The 16,319-nt window shown below is 43.0% G+C and overlaps 1 protein-coding gene across 3 annotated transcripts in view; it reads right to left on the bottom strand.

Annotated features, from left to right (window-relative positions):
- TIAM2 (TIAM Rac1 associated GEF 2) overlaps nt 1-16,319 on the bottom strand; it is a 175,703-nt gene that overhangs the window by 87,966 nt on the left and 71,418 nt on the right. For all 3 annotated transcript variants that reach the window (XM_082306988.1, XM_082306987.1, XM_082306989.1), the window contains 2 exons: nt 3,132-3,243; nt 861-2,063 (listed from right to left, as the gene is read on the bottom strand). In XM_082306988.1, coding sequence (XP_082163114.1) covers nt 861-2,057 — 1,197 coding nt within the window. In that variant the 5' untranslated portion in view covers nt 2,058-2,063; nt 3,132-3,243. The remainder of the gene's footprint in view (nt 1-860; nt 2,064-3,131; nt 3,244-16,319) is intronic.

Here is a 16,319-nt window from a genome sequence, read left to right as displayed (position 1 = left end):
CCATCTCAGCTTGAGAGCTCACGCGCAGAAGTCCAGGCACAGTCTGGCATTTAAAGAGCCAATTCTGGGGCCTAGAGCTAGAGACGAGAATTTCATTCCTGACCACAGGCATCCTACATTCCTATTAATGGACTAGCCTTAAATTCTTCTAAAGAAACATCCTTTCCCTCCCTCTTGCCCTCCTCCCATCTCCTTCTTCGCACCATCTCCCGGCAAGCCAGATGGCAACTCAAGCTCTCCCATCTGGTGAACTAAGCTGACACGCAGGAAGGAGGAGGGCGCTCCTTGTAATGCCTTCATAGCAGGTGGAGGCAGAACCAGCAGCTCTGGTTGATACTCTACAGTTGCTCGCCTTGCTAGAGATGGACCAACAGTGGAAACCAAAGTGAGTGATGAAGCCAATAATAGGGAATATCTGCAAAGATATTTATAACATCGTTCTTCTACTGCTCCTTACACACTCTTTAGATAATGTATGCTGATTCATAGCATATATATGATATCTAGGTTATATTTTCATAATTGAAATAAAGACAAGGCTTAAAAACTCCAAGTCACTTTCTAAGTTATGCAATGATTTCAAAAAGCTAATTCACTGAGAGATCAGGTGGGAGATTGGAGTTAGCTAAGAAGGTGACAAAATAGGAAGGGAAAATTTATACACACAAACGTATATCTTTTTTTGCTGTTGACATTTCAGACAGCTCCAGGGACGCAATACTTCTCAGAATTCCACAAATTACCAAATGCGATTAGCAAGTAATTACCCTGCGAGAAAGACACACATGATGCAATCACTACATATATGAGAGGAATCTACAAACTAACTTTCAGGCACTTAGGCTGTGGTTTGTACATACCTGCAGCTTCCTTTTCTTCCTTGAGAGACTTCCCGTCCAGTCACTGATGCGTCGCATTCGGTTTTTTAATGTGTCCTTCTTGGATGCATCCTCACTGAGGGGCTTGGACTTTCTGCATGGGAGTGTGTAGGAGGAGTAATGTGCAGGACTTCCCTGCTCTACCCTGGAGGGAACATCAATGTCTGAGGCAAATGAGACACGGTTGCTTAGGCTACCATGAGTGTCAATATACTCATCAGACAGCCTGATCCTAGGTGGAGGGGTGCTTTCCAAATTTGTATCATTATAGAGATCTCGGAGTGAGGAAAGAGATGAACTTTGGTTGAAGGACTTCTTGTTGTCACTTGCTGGGAAACTGGCATGAATGCTTGTATCTGGAGTGCTCCTGGTCAAATACGGACCATCCAACTCATTGATATCGCCAGCATTTCCCCAGAGAGAGTCATACCATGAAGACTCAGAGCTGAGGGAGCTTCCTTTACTAGATCGAAGCTTTGAATCAGTAGGTGACAGACGATGGTTGGAAGAACAGTCTGTGCTGGAATTCCTCCTGACGTCAAGTAGGTTATTCGGCTTAGATTCCAAGGCAGGCGAATACCTCAGCAACTGGACCGGTCCACTGGACTCCTCGGTCGGTACCTTGCTGTTGCTGCTGTTGTGGAACTCAACCCTCAAGCAACCATCCAGCTTCCCCAGTGTTTTAATGAGAACTTTTGGACTCCTCCTGTCCTCTGATGGGGAGGTTGATGCAAGACTCTCATTCTTTCCATAGCAATTTAAAATGTGTCCATTGCATTCTCGAGATGCAGCATGATTACTTCCAGCTTGAAGGCCAATATAGTGGAAACCGTTCTCAGGCAAAAACACCGCGTTATCTCCTTGGCAGTAGTTCCCTGAGGCATTTGTCCTGTGTTTGGCATGGGCATTGCTTTTAGAGACCTTCACCACAGTGTCACCAAGTCTAGATGAATAAGGCTGACTACTCTTGAAGTGCGAAAGGCAGCTTCTGGCGAGGGACCTCGATTTGTAGTTTGAGCCGCTACTGGTATGTCCCCATCCATGCACAGAGCAAGACTTTTCATCTTTAGCATGAATGCTGCGAATTTTCAGAGAGCAAGGCTTCTGCTTGGCACCAGCTGTAGCAGCAGCATGATTTTTTGATGCCTGAAGACTGTATTGGCTTTCTGAATTCCCCATTTTCCACTAAATTAAGAAGAGTTTCATTAGAAACAATGGCTAGAAGACGGAGCGAAAAGTAACAGACCATTTTTACCCTCTACACAGGAAAGTGCCTTTTTAAAAAATGATATGAAACAATTGTTTCAAAAAAAGCCATTAAATAGCCACTTACAACATTAAATTCATAACTGAACTTATTTTAGGGGCAGACTAGGAAAGCCTATTCTCTGTATGGTTCTTTATCCCTCTTACAAAGCTGGAATCTAGCTCCATTGAAATCATGTCAACACCTTTCTCCACCCACACCCTTGGCAACATCCTTTTCTTATAACTGACAAAATCTCTGGCTCCCAAGAACAATGGCATAATGAAAGGGAGACAGCAGGATAATCATAAGTTAGACGTAAAGTGAACTTTACTTTCAGAGAAATCCCTTCTGCCAGGAGACAAGCCCACTGCAGTTTCAGCTTGACTGGTTTCTGTGCAACCAAGTGTTGCCTCAATAAACTGTTCAGCAAACCCCAACTTTGTGTTTAAATGGAGTCAATCCAGGAGAAAGGAAAAATAAACCCACACCAAAAAACAAACAAAAAAATAACTTGGTTAGCAAATAGCCTCATCTTCCATTACAGCACAAAACTGCATTATGTTCATTCAGCATGGCGCAGTTCAATAGCTCACTCTTAGTAAAACACTCTTCAGCTTTTTACTGAATTCACAGGGAATAGCACACATTGGAGCAGTCAAATTTTCCCAGTGAGATGACTGAAGATTTTGGTCCTACATAAAGTGTACCCCAAAGTAAAACAGATCGATCTGTTCTTTTTGTTACTTGGAGTGAATCTCCACTGTTTGTAATTTACAGAAACAACATCAAAGTGCTTTTTCCATCAGCAATGTGTTTCTTTGCATGTTGGATCTCAGACTATCACTCTTAGGAGAATACACTGCAGCCTCATTAAAATTTTGTCAAAATAAGCCATTGTGAAAACAGAATCTTATCTTCTAGAGTTTGTATATATTTTAACATCTCTACTTCTAGCCCTTAGCACTTTTAGATGAAAAGCATAGTATAGAACAAAGAGCATATACCTGTAGGATCACTCTTAAACACGGGCACAGTTAGCAGTTAGCACGCTCTGCATTGTCTTCGTGGCCAGCCACTACACTTGCCAAAACCAGGATGGAGTTGCACGCAGCCTTCCTAGAAAACACCAAAAAGACAAAAAAGGGCTCTCAGTCAAATAGAACTTACACTTTACTCCAGCTGTAAGCAAAATGAATAAAAAAAAAAAATCTGACAGAAGTTACAAATGGAGAAGAGAGGTCTGGTTAAGGGGATTCCTGGACTTTAGACATACATTTTTACAAACATGCTTTAACAACTGACATTGAATTAATACTGTCACTGTTTGGGTAGGGTTTTTTGGTTTTGTTTTGGTTTTTTTTTTTTTTTTTAATTTTCTAATTCTGTCCTTCTCCCCTCTCATTGACAAGTGAGGGCAAACTCTGAGCCCCCTCCAGTTTGCTTTTTGGAAGACCAATTACAAATGGCAGGACTGTGCGGTGATCCATTACAATATGGACCGAACCAATCAGAGCAATGTCCTGCAGCATCTGTTTATCCTTCCCCATGCCTGGCTTCCAGCTATGACCCTTGCAGTGAAAGGCCACCATGCAATTCACTCCACCAACCACCCAGCAACTTCCCTCTTTGGGTTTGTTCTGTCTTTAAGTTAACCTGCCAGTAAAACAAGAAAAAGGCAGCACCAAGCACTGCGCACACCCGACGGTAACAAGACCCAAGTTCTTCCTGACCACCTGAACATATTGGCTCTTCACTTGGCTCACAAAGGCTGCAACTCAAAACAAAAGGACAGAAGCTGAATCTCACAGAATACACCAGCAGTTTAGGGATTGAAACACTCAGTAGAAGAAGCTGTACAAGATCTTAGGCTCAGTTTTAGAACAAACATTTTAACTAGAAACCATTCTTAATACACTACCACCAAAAAAATAATCTTTGCTGCATAAATTCAGTGGCTACTGTTCACAATTTTCAATTGAATAACTACCTGATTTGAACACGTGGAGTTTGGGTCTTTTTGACTCATTTTACCGCATAAGAACCTTAAAGATATTTAAAGGAATTCACTGGTAACCTAGGTATTTTGCTAACCTTACCAAAAAACAAAGGTAAAAACGGTCTCAAAGAACTAGAAACGGTCTCAACAGCAAGCCTAGAAAAAGGTAGGCAAATAAATTACTTAGAAGAGATATACCCTTTTGGATCACGGTAGAGATGCTACAGACCTATAAACACAAATTCATGGCTGTTATCAAAAAGATATTTGATAAAACAGATAAGCCACAGAAATTTCATCTTACCCTCAAAGAAAAAAAGAAAAATTTGTTTAACTTGCTTATTCTAACAATCTGGAAGGTTGCTATTCAGGACACCCTTGCCTTCCAGGTTTGATTTGCCTGTGCTGCTAAGTGCACGCATTTGTGTAAACAGTGTTAAAAACATCATATGCAACACGGATTGAACAAAAGACTTTTGATTCAAGACAAACAGAAGATAATACACAAACTTCCTAAGTTCAGGAAGCTGCTGAACAAATTGCAAACCCCCAGCAAAACTGCCTTCCTCGGTCCAGGAGGCGCAGACCACAAACAAGCAATGAGTTTACATCCAGAATTCTTCATCTGGGAGCAGAAACTACATTCAACAAGGGGGCTTTGAAGGGTTTATGTCTATTCATAAGGGAACACTGAACCCAATTTGTCTAAAGAAACAGGCAAAAAGACCATCTGGTCTCCATAGTGATTGTGCAATGGTTAGGTAATCCTTTTAACAGAGTGGGTAGCGAGAAAGCTGCTGTCATGAACCTCAGAAGATAGACGTTCAATTCGTCAAGGCTCGAGCTGCTGCTACCAGGGTCCATTGTACGTGTCTGATCCAATACACAGGTCACATAACGGGTGAATGAATAAATTCATCTCGGGGTACAAAGTCTACAAAACAGTGTCTCAGTCTGTGCAGGAATCAGTCAGCAGTACAACAAAACAGTCAATAAATCCCATAGAAATAGCCCCGAGGGATTTTTCTCAGCATCCTGGCCATCCAGAAAGCTACGGTAGGCTAAACATTCGCCCACGCTGCAATAATCAATCGGGGCGTCTGCAAGGCTGCACAAAGATCGTCACCCTGAAAATCAGCTGCGATGCCTTTCTCCTGCCTCACGCTCATGTGGAGCGATTTTCTTTCTGCTAATTACGAGGCGGGGCGGGGAGGAGCGGAGTGAGTCGGCTTGTGCCCAAAGGCGGCGTGACACCGGTGCAGGGGGTGGTCGTGGACAAGCTCTGGCTGCGCTCGCTCCGAACACTCACACATTTTACACTATTTCAATTATGGAAGCACTGGAAATTACAGTGCAGGGGACAGAGTTCAGCTTCCCCTATATTTCTCACAGCAACCTACCACCACAGAAGACAACGTGCTTTTCTCTCTTCCTATGTGGAGGGATGAATACTTCTTGTGAGCAAAACCAGTTTCTATGAATATTTTCTGCAATTACAATCAGTATATTTAGTAAGCAGCTCACTGTGCCTGAAGATGACTATTAAGAGTTTATTTGCTTTCAATTATACCCACATTCCCTAAAAAGAAGTTTTTAATCTTCACCCCAGTTCCCCTTGACACATTCAAAAAACACAGCTATGCAAACATACTAATCCAGGAACCCCACCACACCCAATAATTAACGCAAATCATAACCCCAGAGCTAAAAACGTATTTCCCCACCTTGGGGCTTCTCCACATAAAGTTCCCCTAGACTTTTTTGGCTCCGAAAAACTAACACACGAGCTCAGGAGCCGTTCCGGAGAAGCGCCTGCCACCTATATTCCCTCATTAGTACCACAGCAGCGAGACTGCTTTATAAATGCTAGAGAGGAAAATGTCTTTCTTAAGATTAAGGTGAGCGCACGTACAAGTAGTGGTCTGCAATTGCATGGGTGCTTTCCTCCCCAGTCTTAATCTCTCAAAATAGAAGTTTACAAAGCTTGACTCGCTAACCATATTGCAAGCAAAACTGAACCATAACAATTAATATCCCAGTACTAGGTTTGCTTATGAGATACAACAAAGAATTATTACATTATGAATTAGTGGGAGATCCGAGTCAAGGGAGACAGGCTCCTGCGCTGGTCTCATCTGCTACAGTGGGAACACACACCAAACATGATTTCGCTACTGCCAGCCATCTGCTTCCAGTACAGTCACATGAACCAGGCTGAGACTCTCTAAAACTACAAGTCGAAAAATGGCAAGCTCCAGACTGACAGGAGGCAAGCACAGAGCCATAAGTAGACTGAATGCTCCACCACCACAGTCAGCATCGGACAGTGGCCACGTACCAGTTACAAAAAGGCAAGAGATTGTGGTAGCATCTTCTAGGGGGGTTCAGCAGATTTCCCCCGACGGGGACTGACAATCTTGCCACCCAGGATGTTGTAAGAGCTCAACTAATGTCAGCCCTAGCAATGTTAAGTTTTAGCCTGGATCAAGAAGTTACCCTAGCGAGGCATGAACACATGCACCAAAACTCTCTCTCTGATGTATTTTGATGCCTTCACTCCTCTAGATGGCTAGTGACAACAAACCTTCACTGGTAGACGTATAAGTGATCTACAAACCATTTAATCTCTGCTGAAGCTTCCCTGAAAATCTACTGATGGGGTGCAGGGAAGTTGATTCTCACTTCACTAAACACGGCATCAGTGCAAAAATGGCAAAAACAATGACAAAAAAAAGAACAGTATGGACTGGTCCAGATGAGGACAACATCATCCCGTCAAGTTAGCACCACTGAGTGAGGACTCATTAAGAAATGCAGGAACTCATGAGAGTCTTCAGCGTTACCAGGAACAATAACTCTTTATGCACAGCAGAAGAGCTTTAATTTAAAATCTCCTGTCTTTAACAAGAAAAAGGTTTTTAAAAGAAGAGCCAGATTAAGAGCTAGAAAATAGGTAAGAGCTAGAGCTAGCTACCTCACCCCTAAAAAATAAAAGCCTGCATCTTTTCAGTTCTTTACAACAACACGCCAGAACACAGTTTAAACTTTTTAAGAAGGCCTTTCCTTGAGGAAAGGACAGAAAATTATTCAAGAAAGAAATAAGCTAACCATGCATTTTATTCCTACTTGTAGCTTAAGCAGCAACCATGTGTCACAACCTCTTCAGACTTTCTCCATCAACAGGAGGACTGTTATCTGCACCAGTGCGGTACCTTTCAAGAGGGCACAGTCCCAATTCTCGAGTACCTGCCACCGGGCACAGTCCCTAACAGCCATCCACACGGGTATAAATGTCTGCCAAAGAAAGGCAGGGCTTCAACTCACTTTGCAGTGATATAAATACTTATACCAAGGGCCTTTATAGGCAAAGGGCAGAGTATGTCCTATCAACTACTCCTTAGTAAAGAAGAAGAGGAGAAAGTCATGTATGCTTTCTGCTGTGTTTGAAAACTGTATTTCCACAAGGGCAGGTAAGGACTCCCAGCTGCAGAGCGGGACTGCGATGGCCACCTCCGGACTGCGCACGGTGGAGTGGGGAGGCCTGGAGAGGAGAAAAGGCAGCGCCAGGGTTTTTACACAGGTGGCTGCTCTGACTGCGTGGTTCATAAGCGCACCACGGGAGACTGGCATCAGGATTAGTGGAGCTGGGATAATGGAGAATCTGAAACTATTTCAGAGCAATAAAAAAGGAAACAGAAAGCCCCCTCATTTATATGAAATGACCAACATGTTTTCTTTTAATGGCAGATCTACTTAGAAATGTTGCAGGCTTTCATGTACAGCAACTATGTTAGTGATTTTTTACATCAGCAAAAGCTTTTTTTGTTTGTTTGTTTGTTTGTTTAATTGACCAAGCAATTCCTATTTTTTATTTCAAACTACTTTTACATTCTTTTTCACCTAATGGTTAAACCACCATCCATTTTAAATGGCTTATAAAGTCTTAGAAATTGTAAATAACTATCTTTCAGACACTAACATGTTCATAAGTTTTGCAAAGAATCAATATGCTTTGTGAATTCTTACAGGCATACAGAATTACAGGTTTGAAGTTTTAATTAACTTTTAATCTACTTTGGTTTTTAATATGAAAGTAATACAGAATGCTAGAACGTGAACCTGCTCTCCCCTTCCTCCATGGTTGTGTATGGACAGATAACTGAAATTAATGAGGGAGGCAGGTTAGCACAACACTGTAGCTGGATTAAATGTGGAGTTTCTTACTGGAAACAATTTACTGTATTTTTTTAGAACTACGCACTTTGGTCACATGGTTCCACAAATCAGAAGCAGATTTCTTATTCCTGCAATCTCAATCACATTCCTATTACAAAAATATACCATAATAATTATACTATGGTATTCTTGGCAGGATACTTTGCATTATATACCACTGTATTCAAAGAACGAACAATCAAAACACCACAAGTATGCCGTTCTTCCAAAAAAAAAAAGACTATTTTGCCTTGAAAATCCAATTTGAAGCCAGAATTCCTCACTCAGTCATTAGTTTCTTTAGAGTTACAGCCTCCTGTATTAGGAACTGTTTGGTAGCTCACAGATCAAATTAAAATTATCTGGATGAGGGGATCGAGTGCAGCCTCAGTAAGTTTGCAGATGACACCAAGTTGAGCAGGAGTGTTGATCTGCTGGAGGGTAGGAAAGCTCTGCAGAGGGATCTGGACAGGCTGGATCGATGGGCCAAGGCCAATTGTATGAGATTCAACAAGGCCAAGTGCCAGGTCCTGCACGTGGGTCACAACAACCCCATGCAACGCTACAGGCTGGGGGAAGAGTGGCTGGAGAGCTGCCTGTCAGAAAAGGACCTGGGGGTGTTGGGTGACAGCCGCCTGAACATGAGCCAGCAGTGTGTCCAGGTGACCAAGAAGGCCAATGGCATCCTGGCTTGTATCAGGAATAGTGTGGCCAGCAGGACCCAGGAGGTGATAGGGCCCTTGTATTCAGCACTGGTGAGGCCGCACCTCGAGTACTGTGTTCAGTTTTGGGCCCCTCACTACAAGAAGGACATCGAGGTGCTGAAGCGTGTCCAGAGAAGGGCAACGAAGCTGGTGAAGGGTCTGGAGCACAGGTCTTACAAGGAGCGGCTGAGGGAGCTGGGGTTGTTTAGCCTGGAGAAAAGGAGGCTCAGGGGAGACCTTATTGCTCTCTACAGCTACCTGAAAGGAGGTTGCAACAAGCAATAGGACAAGAGGAAATGGCCTCATGTTGCACCAGGGGAGGTTTAGGTTGGATATTAGGAAAAATTTCTTCACCGAAAGGGTTGTCAAGCATTGGAACAGCCTGCTCAGGGAAGTGGTTGAGTCCCCGTCCCTGGAGGTATTGAAAAGATGTGTAGATCTGGTGCTTAGGGACATGGTTTAGTGGTGGGCTTGGTAGTGTTAGGTTAACGGTTGGACCTGATGATCTTAAAGGTCTTTTCCAACCTAAATGATTCTATGATTCTATAAAAATCAATCGTTTTTCTCATTAAACATAAGTAGTCATTATGACCCCAGACACTTCTTTTCATGCTGTGAATCATACCTACATTGCATATAGACTTCTAATGTCACAGTTTAAGCAAGAAAGGGACAATCTCCTTTTCTGGTTCCTTCTCTTAAAATAACATTAATCACAACAGGTCCACACTGCATCACAGATGTATCGCATCAGAATTACACATGCCGTACCTGTGACATGGTTCCTTCTTTTACTCAACCCGTTCTTCTGGGTCCAAGACATTGGCAGCTTAATTAAATTATGCTTTATAGCTTTCAAGTCAGCGCAATATGGAAGGTTGAGTCAAGCCTGAAGATCCGTATCATATTACACCAGTGCTGATACAGTGTAAATCTCTAGGGACTTACTTTTCTTTGGCAGGAAAAACAAATTTCACCATTTGTAAATGTTATTGAATTTATACACAATGGCTAAAGTGCACATCCATTTAAATAAAAGCCATTAAGCTTGTTAAAAAAAAAAAAAAAGAAACCAGGAATGCCAGCTAACATCTTGGCTTAATGCAGTAGCTACAGTAGTTAAAGAGTTGATATGTCAAAGGGTCTATTTCCTGCCCTTGAAGAGGAAATGAACTCAGTGATCTGAAAGGTCTTTTCTTCTCCACCTACTCTGGTTGTAAGCATACTGGCAGGTCCCGATGCAGATTAATGCTGTACTTTCAAGGGATTTCAAGGCCTGGGGCCTCAGGCAGGGAGGATGGTGCACCTGGAAGGAGCCAAGATGCTCCAGCCTCACTGCACACCCTGGGCTGTGGAGTAACAACACTTCAGAGACCGAGCTCAGGTCTGCAGGCTATCTGCCTGAGCTTAGACAAACTCCTGAAGAGGTCTCTGCCTCAGCCCTCCTTACTCGTGATAACAAGAGAAGGTGAGACTGGGGCTTTCTGGTCAAACTGGGATTCCCAAATCCCCACCAAGAACATCTATCCTTCTCCTCTCTTGTCTGCTTCAGTAGCAACCATCTCGTGCTATCAGATACAACCATGGTCAGCCCACAGCTACGAAGATATTCTCTCACACTTACCCACCCAAAACTGTAGGTGCCAAAACAGCTTTGGATAAGGTAGGAGAAAGGTTATTTTTGGACTAGGGCACAGTTTACAACACTGTACCCCGAGCAGCCCCGTAGACCCTACCAAAAGGAGAAGCAAACGGCAGCAAGGACAAGCAATCCCAGGCAGGAACATTAAACCATTCTGCCCCCCAAGACCCTTTTTGGTGTAACACCTTCCAAGTCTATTGGACCAACTCTTAACCCTTCGCACCAGAGAAAAACTTCCAGTAGCAACTGGCGGGACAACGTACTTCAGGCTGAGGGACAGGGGCTGGGACGGCTGTGGGACTCCCTGCCTGCCTCCTATTACACAGCCTGCTCCACAGGCGGGAGGGAGAAAACCATGCATTTGGCATAGTCTTTTCTACTTCTCAGTTTACACATTCATAAACACCTGAGGGTGTCGATTCCAAAGTAAATGCTTTCCCACCTTCGGCCTTGGGACTTCCTGAAGAGGACAGAGGATCTGGGAGTCAGACACCAGAAGTAAACTTGAGACATAGTCCCTTGGAAAATTAAAAGCAGATCTTGATTTTTGCATGCCAAGAGCCCTACAGCAGTAACACAGCTTAGGGCTTCTTTTACTGAACCCCTGTAGTACCAGCATGTTACTCACACATTAAAAGAATAAAAAAGTACACTGAGGATTAGGTTTCCCCACTAAAACACTTGCTTTGTAGCTTCACCGCTACAGAGTGCCCTATTCTGAGAGTCCTCTGGTCCATCGTATGTGGATACCCCTTTCCTGTTGAAGGTGATCAGTTAAAAAAAAATGCCATCCCTTGCCTCTAATTAGCAATTGCTATACATTGTATAATGTTATCAAACCATCCACCCTGAAGGGAAAGAAATGCATGATTTCCAGAATGAAGTCACCAGTGTACAAAATTAACTCCGTGACCACATCAGCAACAAGCATAAACAAAGTAGCAAACTTTGGTTGCATTGCACAAGCCATTAATCACCCCCTCTTAAAAAAGAAAGGGTGGGGGGAAAGGAACTTCTCTATTTCTTGGGCATTTCCCTCTTTTTTATTTTTTTCTCTGCCACAGAACATACCATTTTTACAATTTGTGTATAGTTATGTATTAAAAAACTACATAGTATTAAAAATCTATGTAGAAAGATCAAAACCTATGCAGGACCTACCTCTGCCAGATGCAGAAGCTCTGGTTTTCCATACCGTCCCAGTTCAGTAGTAGTGGCAGTGTTGACTGAAACTTTTTCCTCTAACACTTCACAAACATATAACTCTTGCTTGGGTACACTGTCTATTTATTGCAAGTTACTTTAAGTATTAGTGAGAACAGATGGAATAATAAAAAAGACAAGATTCAGACAGATTATTAATCATACTGTATTAGGAGAGTCACTTTACTGTTGCAGAAACTGTAGCACTCTCAAACATACATTCTCATACTGTGCCTTAAAAAAAAAAATCCAGTCCAGTCATAGCAGAGCTGTAAAATGATCCTAGTGGTGGTTTATTTAGCAATTCAGGCAATTGAGTTTGACAGATGACCACCAAGAACTGTTTTCTGGAGGAAAACCATTCATCTAGGGCACAGCTGGCGATAGCAGAGGCAGCGCAGGGGCTGCAAGTCCTGGGCACTGCAGCAGCCCGCTCTGCCCTCCGCTTTCAAAGGCTTCCCAAGTCTTTCCTTACTTTTCCTTCAGTTCTCCAGGTCTGGCCAGCAGCCGGCGAGCAGAGGACCACAGTCCCTCCCCAGCTCAAGCCCCCCCTCTCCATTCCCGCTTACCTTCCCCAAGGAGCCGGCTTCAGCCTCCCGGCCCCACGGGCGCCCCAGCTCTGCTGCGGGGACACGGACACGCAGACACAGGGACTCTCCCTGCCCTGGGCACGCCAGGAAACTGTGCCTAACACTTCAAAACGCTCAGCCGTTAGGAACTAAAAACAGACCCTGCGCGAGGCTGGATGTATTTTTGTCTGCAGGCTACACACCCTCCTCCCGTTCAATTTTTTCCATTGGTGGAACAGCATGATGCAGACTTAACCAGAGGGTGGTTTTCCACGGGCCGCCTAAAACGATTACGCGGGCTGGCCTGCCACGATGCCGGGCAGCCGCCGGGGAATACGCCGTGACTGGGCTCTTGTCTGACCCCGCATTCCTCAGCCGCCAGGCTGCTTCCACAGGAAAGCTGCTAGGAAGGCTGCCGAATGGAGAGGGGTTTGCTTGCCTGAAGGTAGCTCCAGGGTCTCCTCCTCTTTACTTTTGGTCTTTTTTTCCTTCCTTTTTTTTTTTTTTTTTTTTTTTAAACTTGCTCGGAGGGAGTGAGTATTCCTAACATCCTTGTGTGAGACACCCTGGCAAAAACGTAACTCCCCAAACCACAGAGGGAATGTTGTAGTCATGAAAACCCACTCTTAAGAGAGGCTCTCAGCCGTGTTTAATGATTCCGCACAACAGCATCACGTATACAACCACAAACTCTGGTGCTCTCTTCCTTGCTACTTTCTTCTGTCATACTTTTTATACTATCCTATGGAGAGAATTAGTTGTTTTTTAATAACTGATAAAATGAGTCTCTTAAGATGCAAATGACATCTCCAAGTTTCAATATACAGAGCTAGGCTGTTAAATTTGTAGTTAAGCGCATGAACAATTGCTTTATTATCAGAAAAGCTCAACACTTCATTGATTGCAGCAACAGTTGGTGAACAAACTCAGCCAAAAACAAGGCATTTATTCAAATATTCTAATAAAATTGCAGGGTCACATTCAAGTGCCAAGCATGAAAATACAGCCAAGTTACACTGCAGATGACGTATTCAATTGAAAAGAAACACATGAACACTATAATAGAAATCATTAGTAACCCACAAAAGCCCCAAGTCAATATTTATGTCCATGAAAATGAAATAACGATTTGCATAGTAACATAGGAATTGCCACGTAAAAGTGGACCCCTGCTTCACTGTGTCCGCTATCCTGTCTCACTACAGACGAAACTCCAAAACCCAGCAGCTTTGGGATAATCTGGAACAAAATCCTATTTAATCTCCAAAGCCAAGTTATAGTTAACTCCTCCACTGGAAAACAACAACTTGGATCTCTTCTCAAACTTCACAGATTAACAATATCAGCACTGAATATGCTCTCCTCATCACGGCAAATGTCAAATCCTTCTTTTAATTCTACTGACCTCAATTAAGTTTTCTCTAAGTGAGTTCCATAGGTCAGTTTTTGTAAAATGTAATAGAGCAGTACATGACTTACGTCTGTCCTCCTAATTCTATGCCTGAATATATGTCTGGGGGCTTCACATCTCCTTGTTTTCTTGACAACTTTGCTCTCTGTGAAGAGCAGACTATTTTCTTTTTCCCGTTCCCGGTACAGTTATATTCTCTTCACTTAGCATTGCTGCAGTCCAACTATTTCACTAATAGGCCAGATCCAAGTCCTGAGACTAACATGGAAGCAATGACAGCTCACAAGTCAAAGCACCACGTCTCTCTCAGGAGCAATAGTTGGCTTCTGGTCCCATCCCCCTTCTCACACAGAGAGTACTTCATTTCCCCCACGAGTCCAGCTCTTAGCTGACTATTTAAACCATGTTCAAATGATTTCTTAGACAAGGCTAGCCTCCAGCCAGCCCAGAAACGTTTCATCAGCAGCTATTTTGTTGAATTTATCTTTCTTAAAGGTAAATGTTCAGAAATATAAATACCATTCCCAAAGATGCCTCTCCAGCACCCTGTTCAATAATAGTAATTGTTTCCTAACTCAACAAAAAATACCTGGACTGACATAACCTAGGACCCAGCTGAATCACATTAGTGCCTCACAGTCTTCCAGCAATGGATAATAAAGCTGTCCATTCCCTTCCTCTTTCATTTTCAGAGGGTGACTCCCAAATGTCAACAGGCATTCTTCCTATTAGTGCAAAGCACTCAACCCTGTACTTTCTCCTTCTTCAAGTTCACTGCATTTTATCATTCCCGTCCTAGGGGTCATCCAGCTATTTACTACATCATTTCTAAACTACCCGTGTACCTACTATGTCTCCTACTTTTTATCAGCCAGTTTCATCAATGCATTCCCACTTTTTGTGATAAGCCAACCAACACTCATTAAGTTTGGTCTCAAGAATCCAATTGATACCCCCCAGGTTCTTTTATTTTTGGTTTCTACCTCTAACATACTTAACTGATTACTTTTAGCATACTGATATTACATGCTGAAGGCATACTTTTCTGACTTCTCCTTGACTTACATCCTCCATCTCAGGGCTGCTGCAAGTGCCTCCCCCTGACCATGGGGCCTCCTCCTGCCTCGCTCCTCGAGGAGCTCCTTGGGGTACAGGAAGGACAGGCTGATGGGGCTTTGGTACAGTCTAGCTCATGGGTTACAGCATGAGGGTCCTTCTTTATTACACCCCCAAAACTGAGTCTCCGCATCCACTTTGTCCCCCTTTTCTCACCCACTGCCTTGCCATTATCAACTTGGGACAACCTGATAATGAAATATTCTCTGGAGATCAACAAGTAGTAGGCAAGCTCCATGCTGAATACAATAGATTAATCTCTTATTACTATCTGAAGTACTTATGTGCCTCACAATCTTCCAGAAATGTATCATCACAACACTGCTGGGAAGGAGAACGGTGCCATTATCCTCATTTTCTAGAGAACTGCTAGGTCACGTAGGAAATTAAAGGATATTTCAATACAGTAAGAGGAAGCTCTGTAGCTTGTGTTAATGCATGTCTCTGCTAGCTTAATGGCTCTTAACATCTCTGTTTTGCAGTAAAAACAAACTGTAGTTTGCACAGAGAAGTCCGTAATGGAATTAAAAATAAAAGTTGTGCCTTGGATAGCAGGTTGGCTGTATAAACACACTAGATTAAAAAGATGTTATGAAGGTTGTGCGTTAAGCAATGTGTTCTATCGAATATTTTAAATCCAAGAACTTATATTTATAGATGGTGATAAATGAATTATCAAAATTAAACAGATAGCTATTTTAACCTATGTTTTACACATGCTTTTGCACTACAAAAACATTTAGATTTTACTTTGAAAGTGCTAAGACATCCCACTGTCAACACTGTTCTGTTTTCTAAGCAATCGAAATCCACTAAGAAAAACACAGAAAATGCACATATCCCCAGCATTTATGCTAAGAAGAAGACACACCTCCTTCCCTAAAGTCAGTCCACTTTTGTGAACATATGCCACCCCTATAAAATATCTTTTCCTAGACACAGTCCCTTCCATTTCTGAAAGGCCAGTTCTCCACTTTGCCTCTTGCCCTCTCCTGCCTGGCTCACCTGACAGCTATACAGCTGAGCTGTGTGAAAATCCCTGGTCCATAAGGTCCCTTGGCCAATACTCAACAGACCGACACTGGACGGGCACACAGGGAGAGATTTCGGTATCTTGCCTGTCATGGCTTAACCACAGACTGGTAGATGTGTACAGAGACTTCCCCTGAAATCCAAAACATGTTCCCATGTTCTCCAAAACAGAATATGTGTAGGAATTAAAGAAGTTTGAAGTAGGAAATCGGGTTTCTCAAATCAGAAACCTCTAATGGAGTGCTCAAGGAAGCTGGGAAGTTGTGCTACCCTAAGTGTAACTAAGGTGCTAAAAAATAATTAC

Source organism: Platalea leucorodia (genome assembly GCF_965183815.1).
Source record: "Platalea leucorodia genome assembly, chromosome: 3".
Lineage (NCBI taxonomy): Eukaryota > Metazoa > Chordata > Aves > Pelecaniformes > Threskiornithidae > Platalea > Platalea leucorodia.
This window is presented reverse-complemented; position numbering and strand designations above follow the sequence as displayed.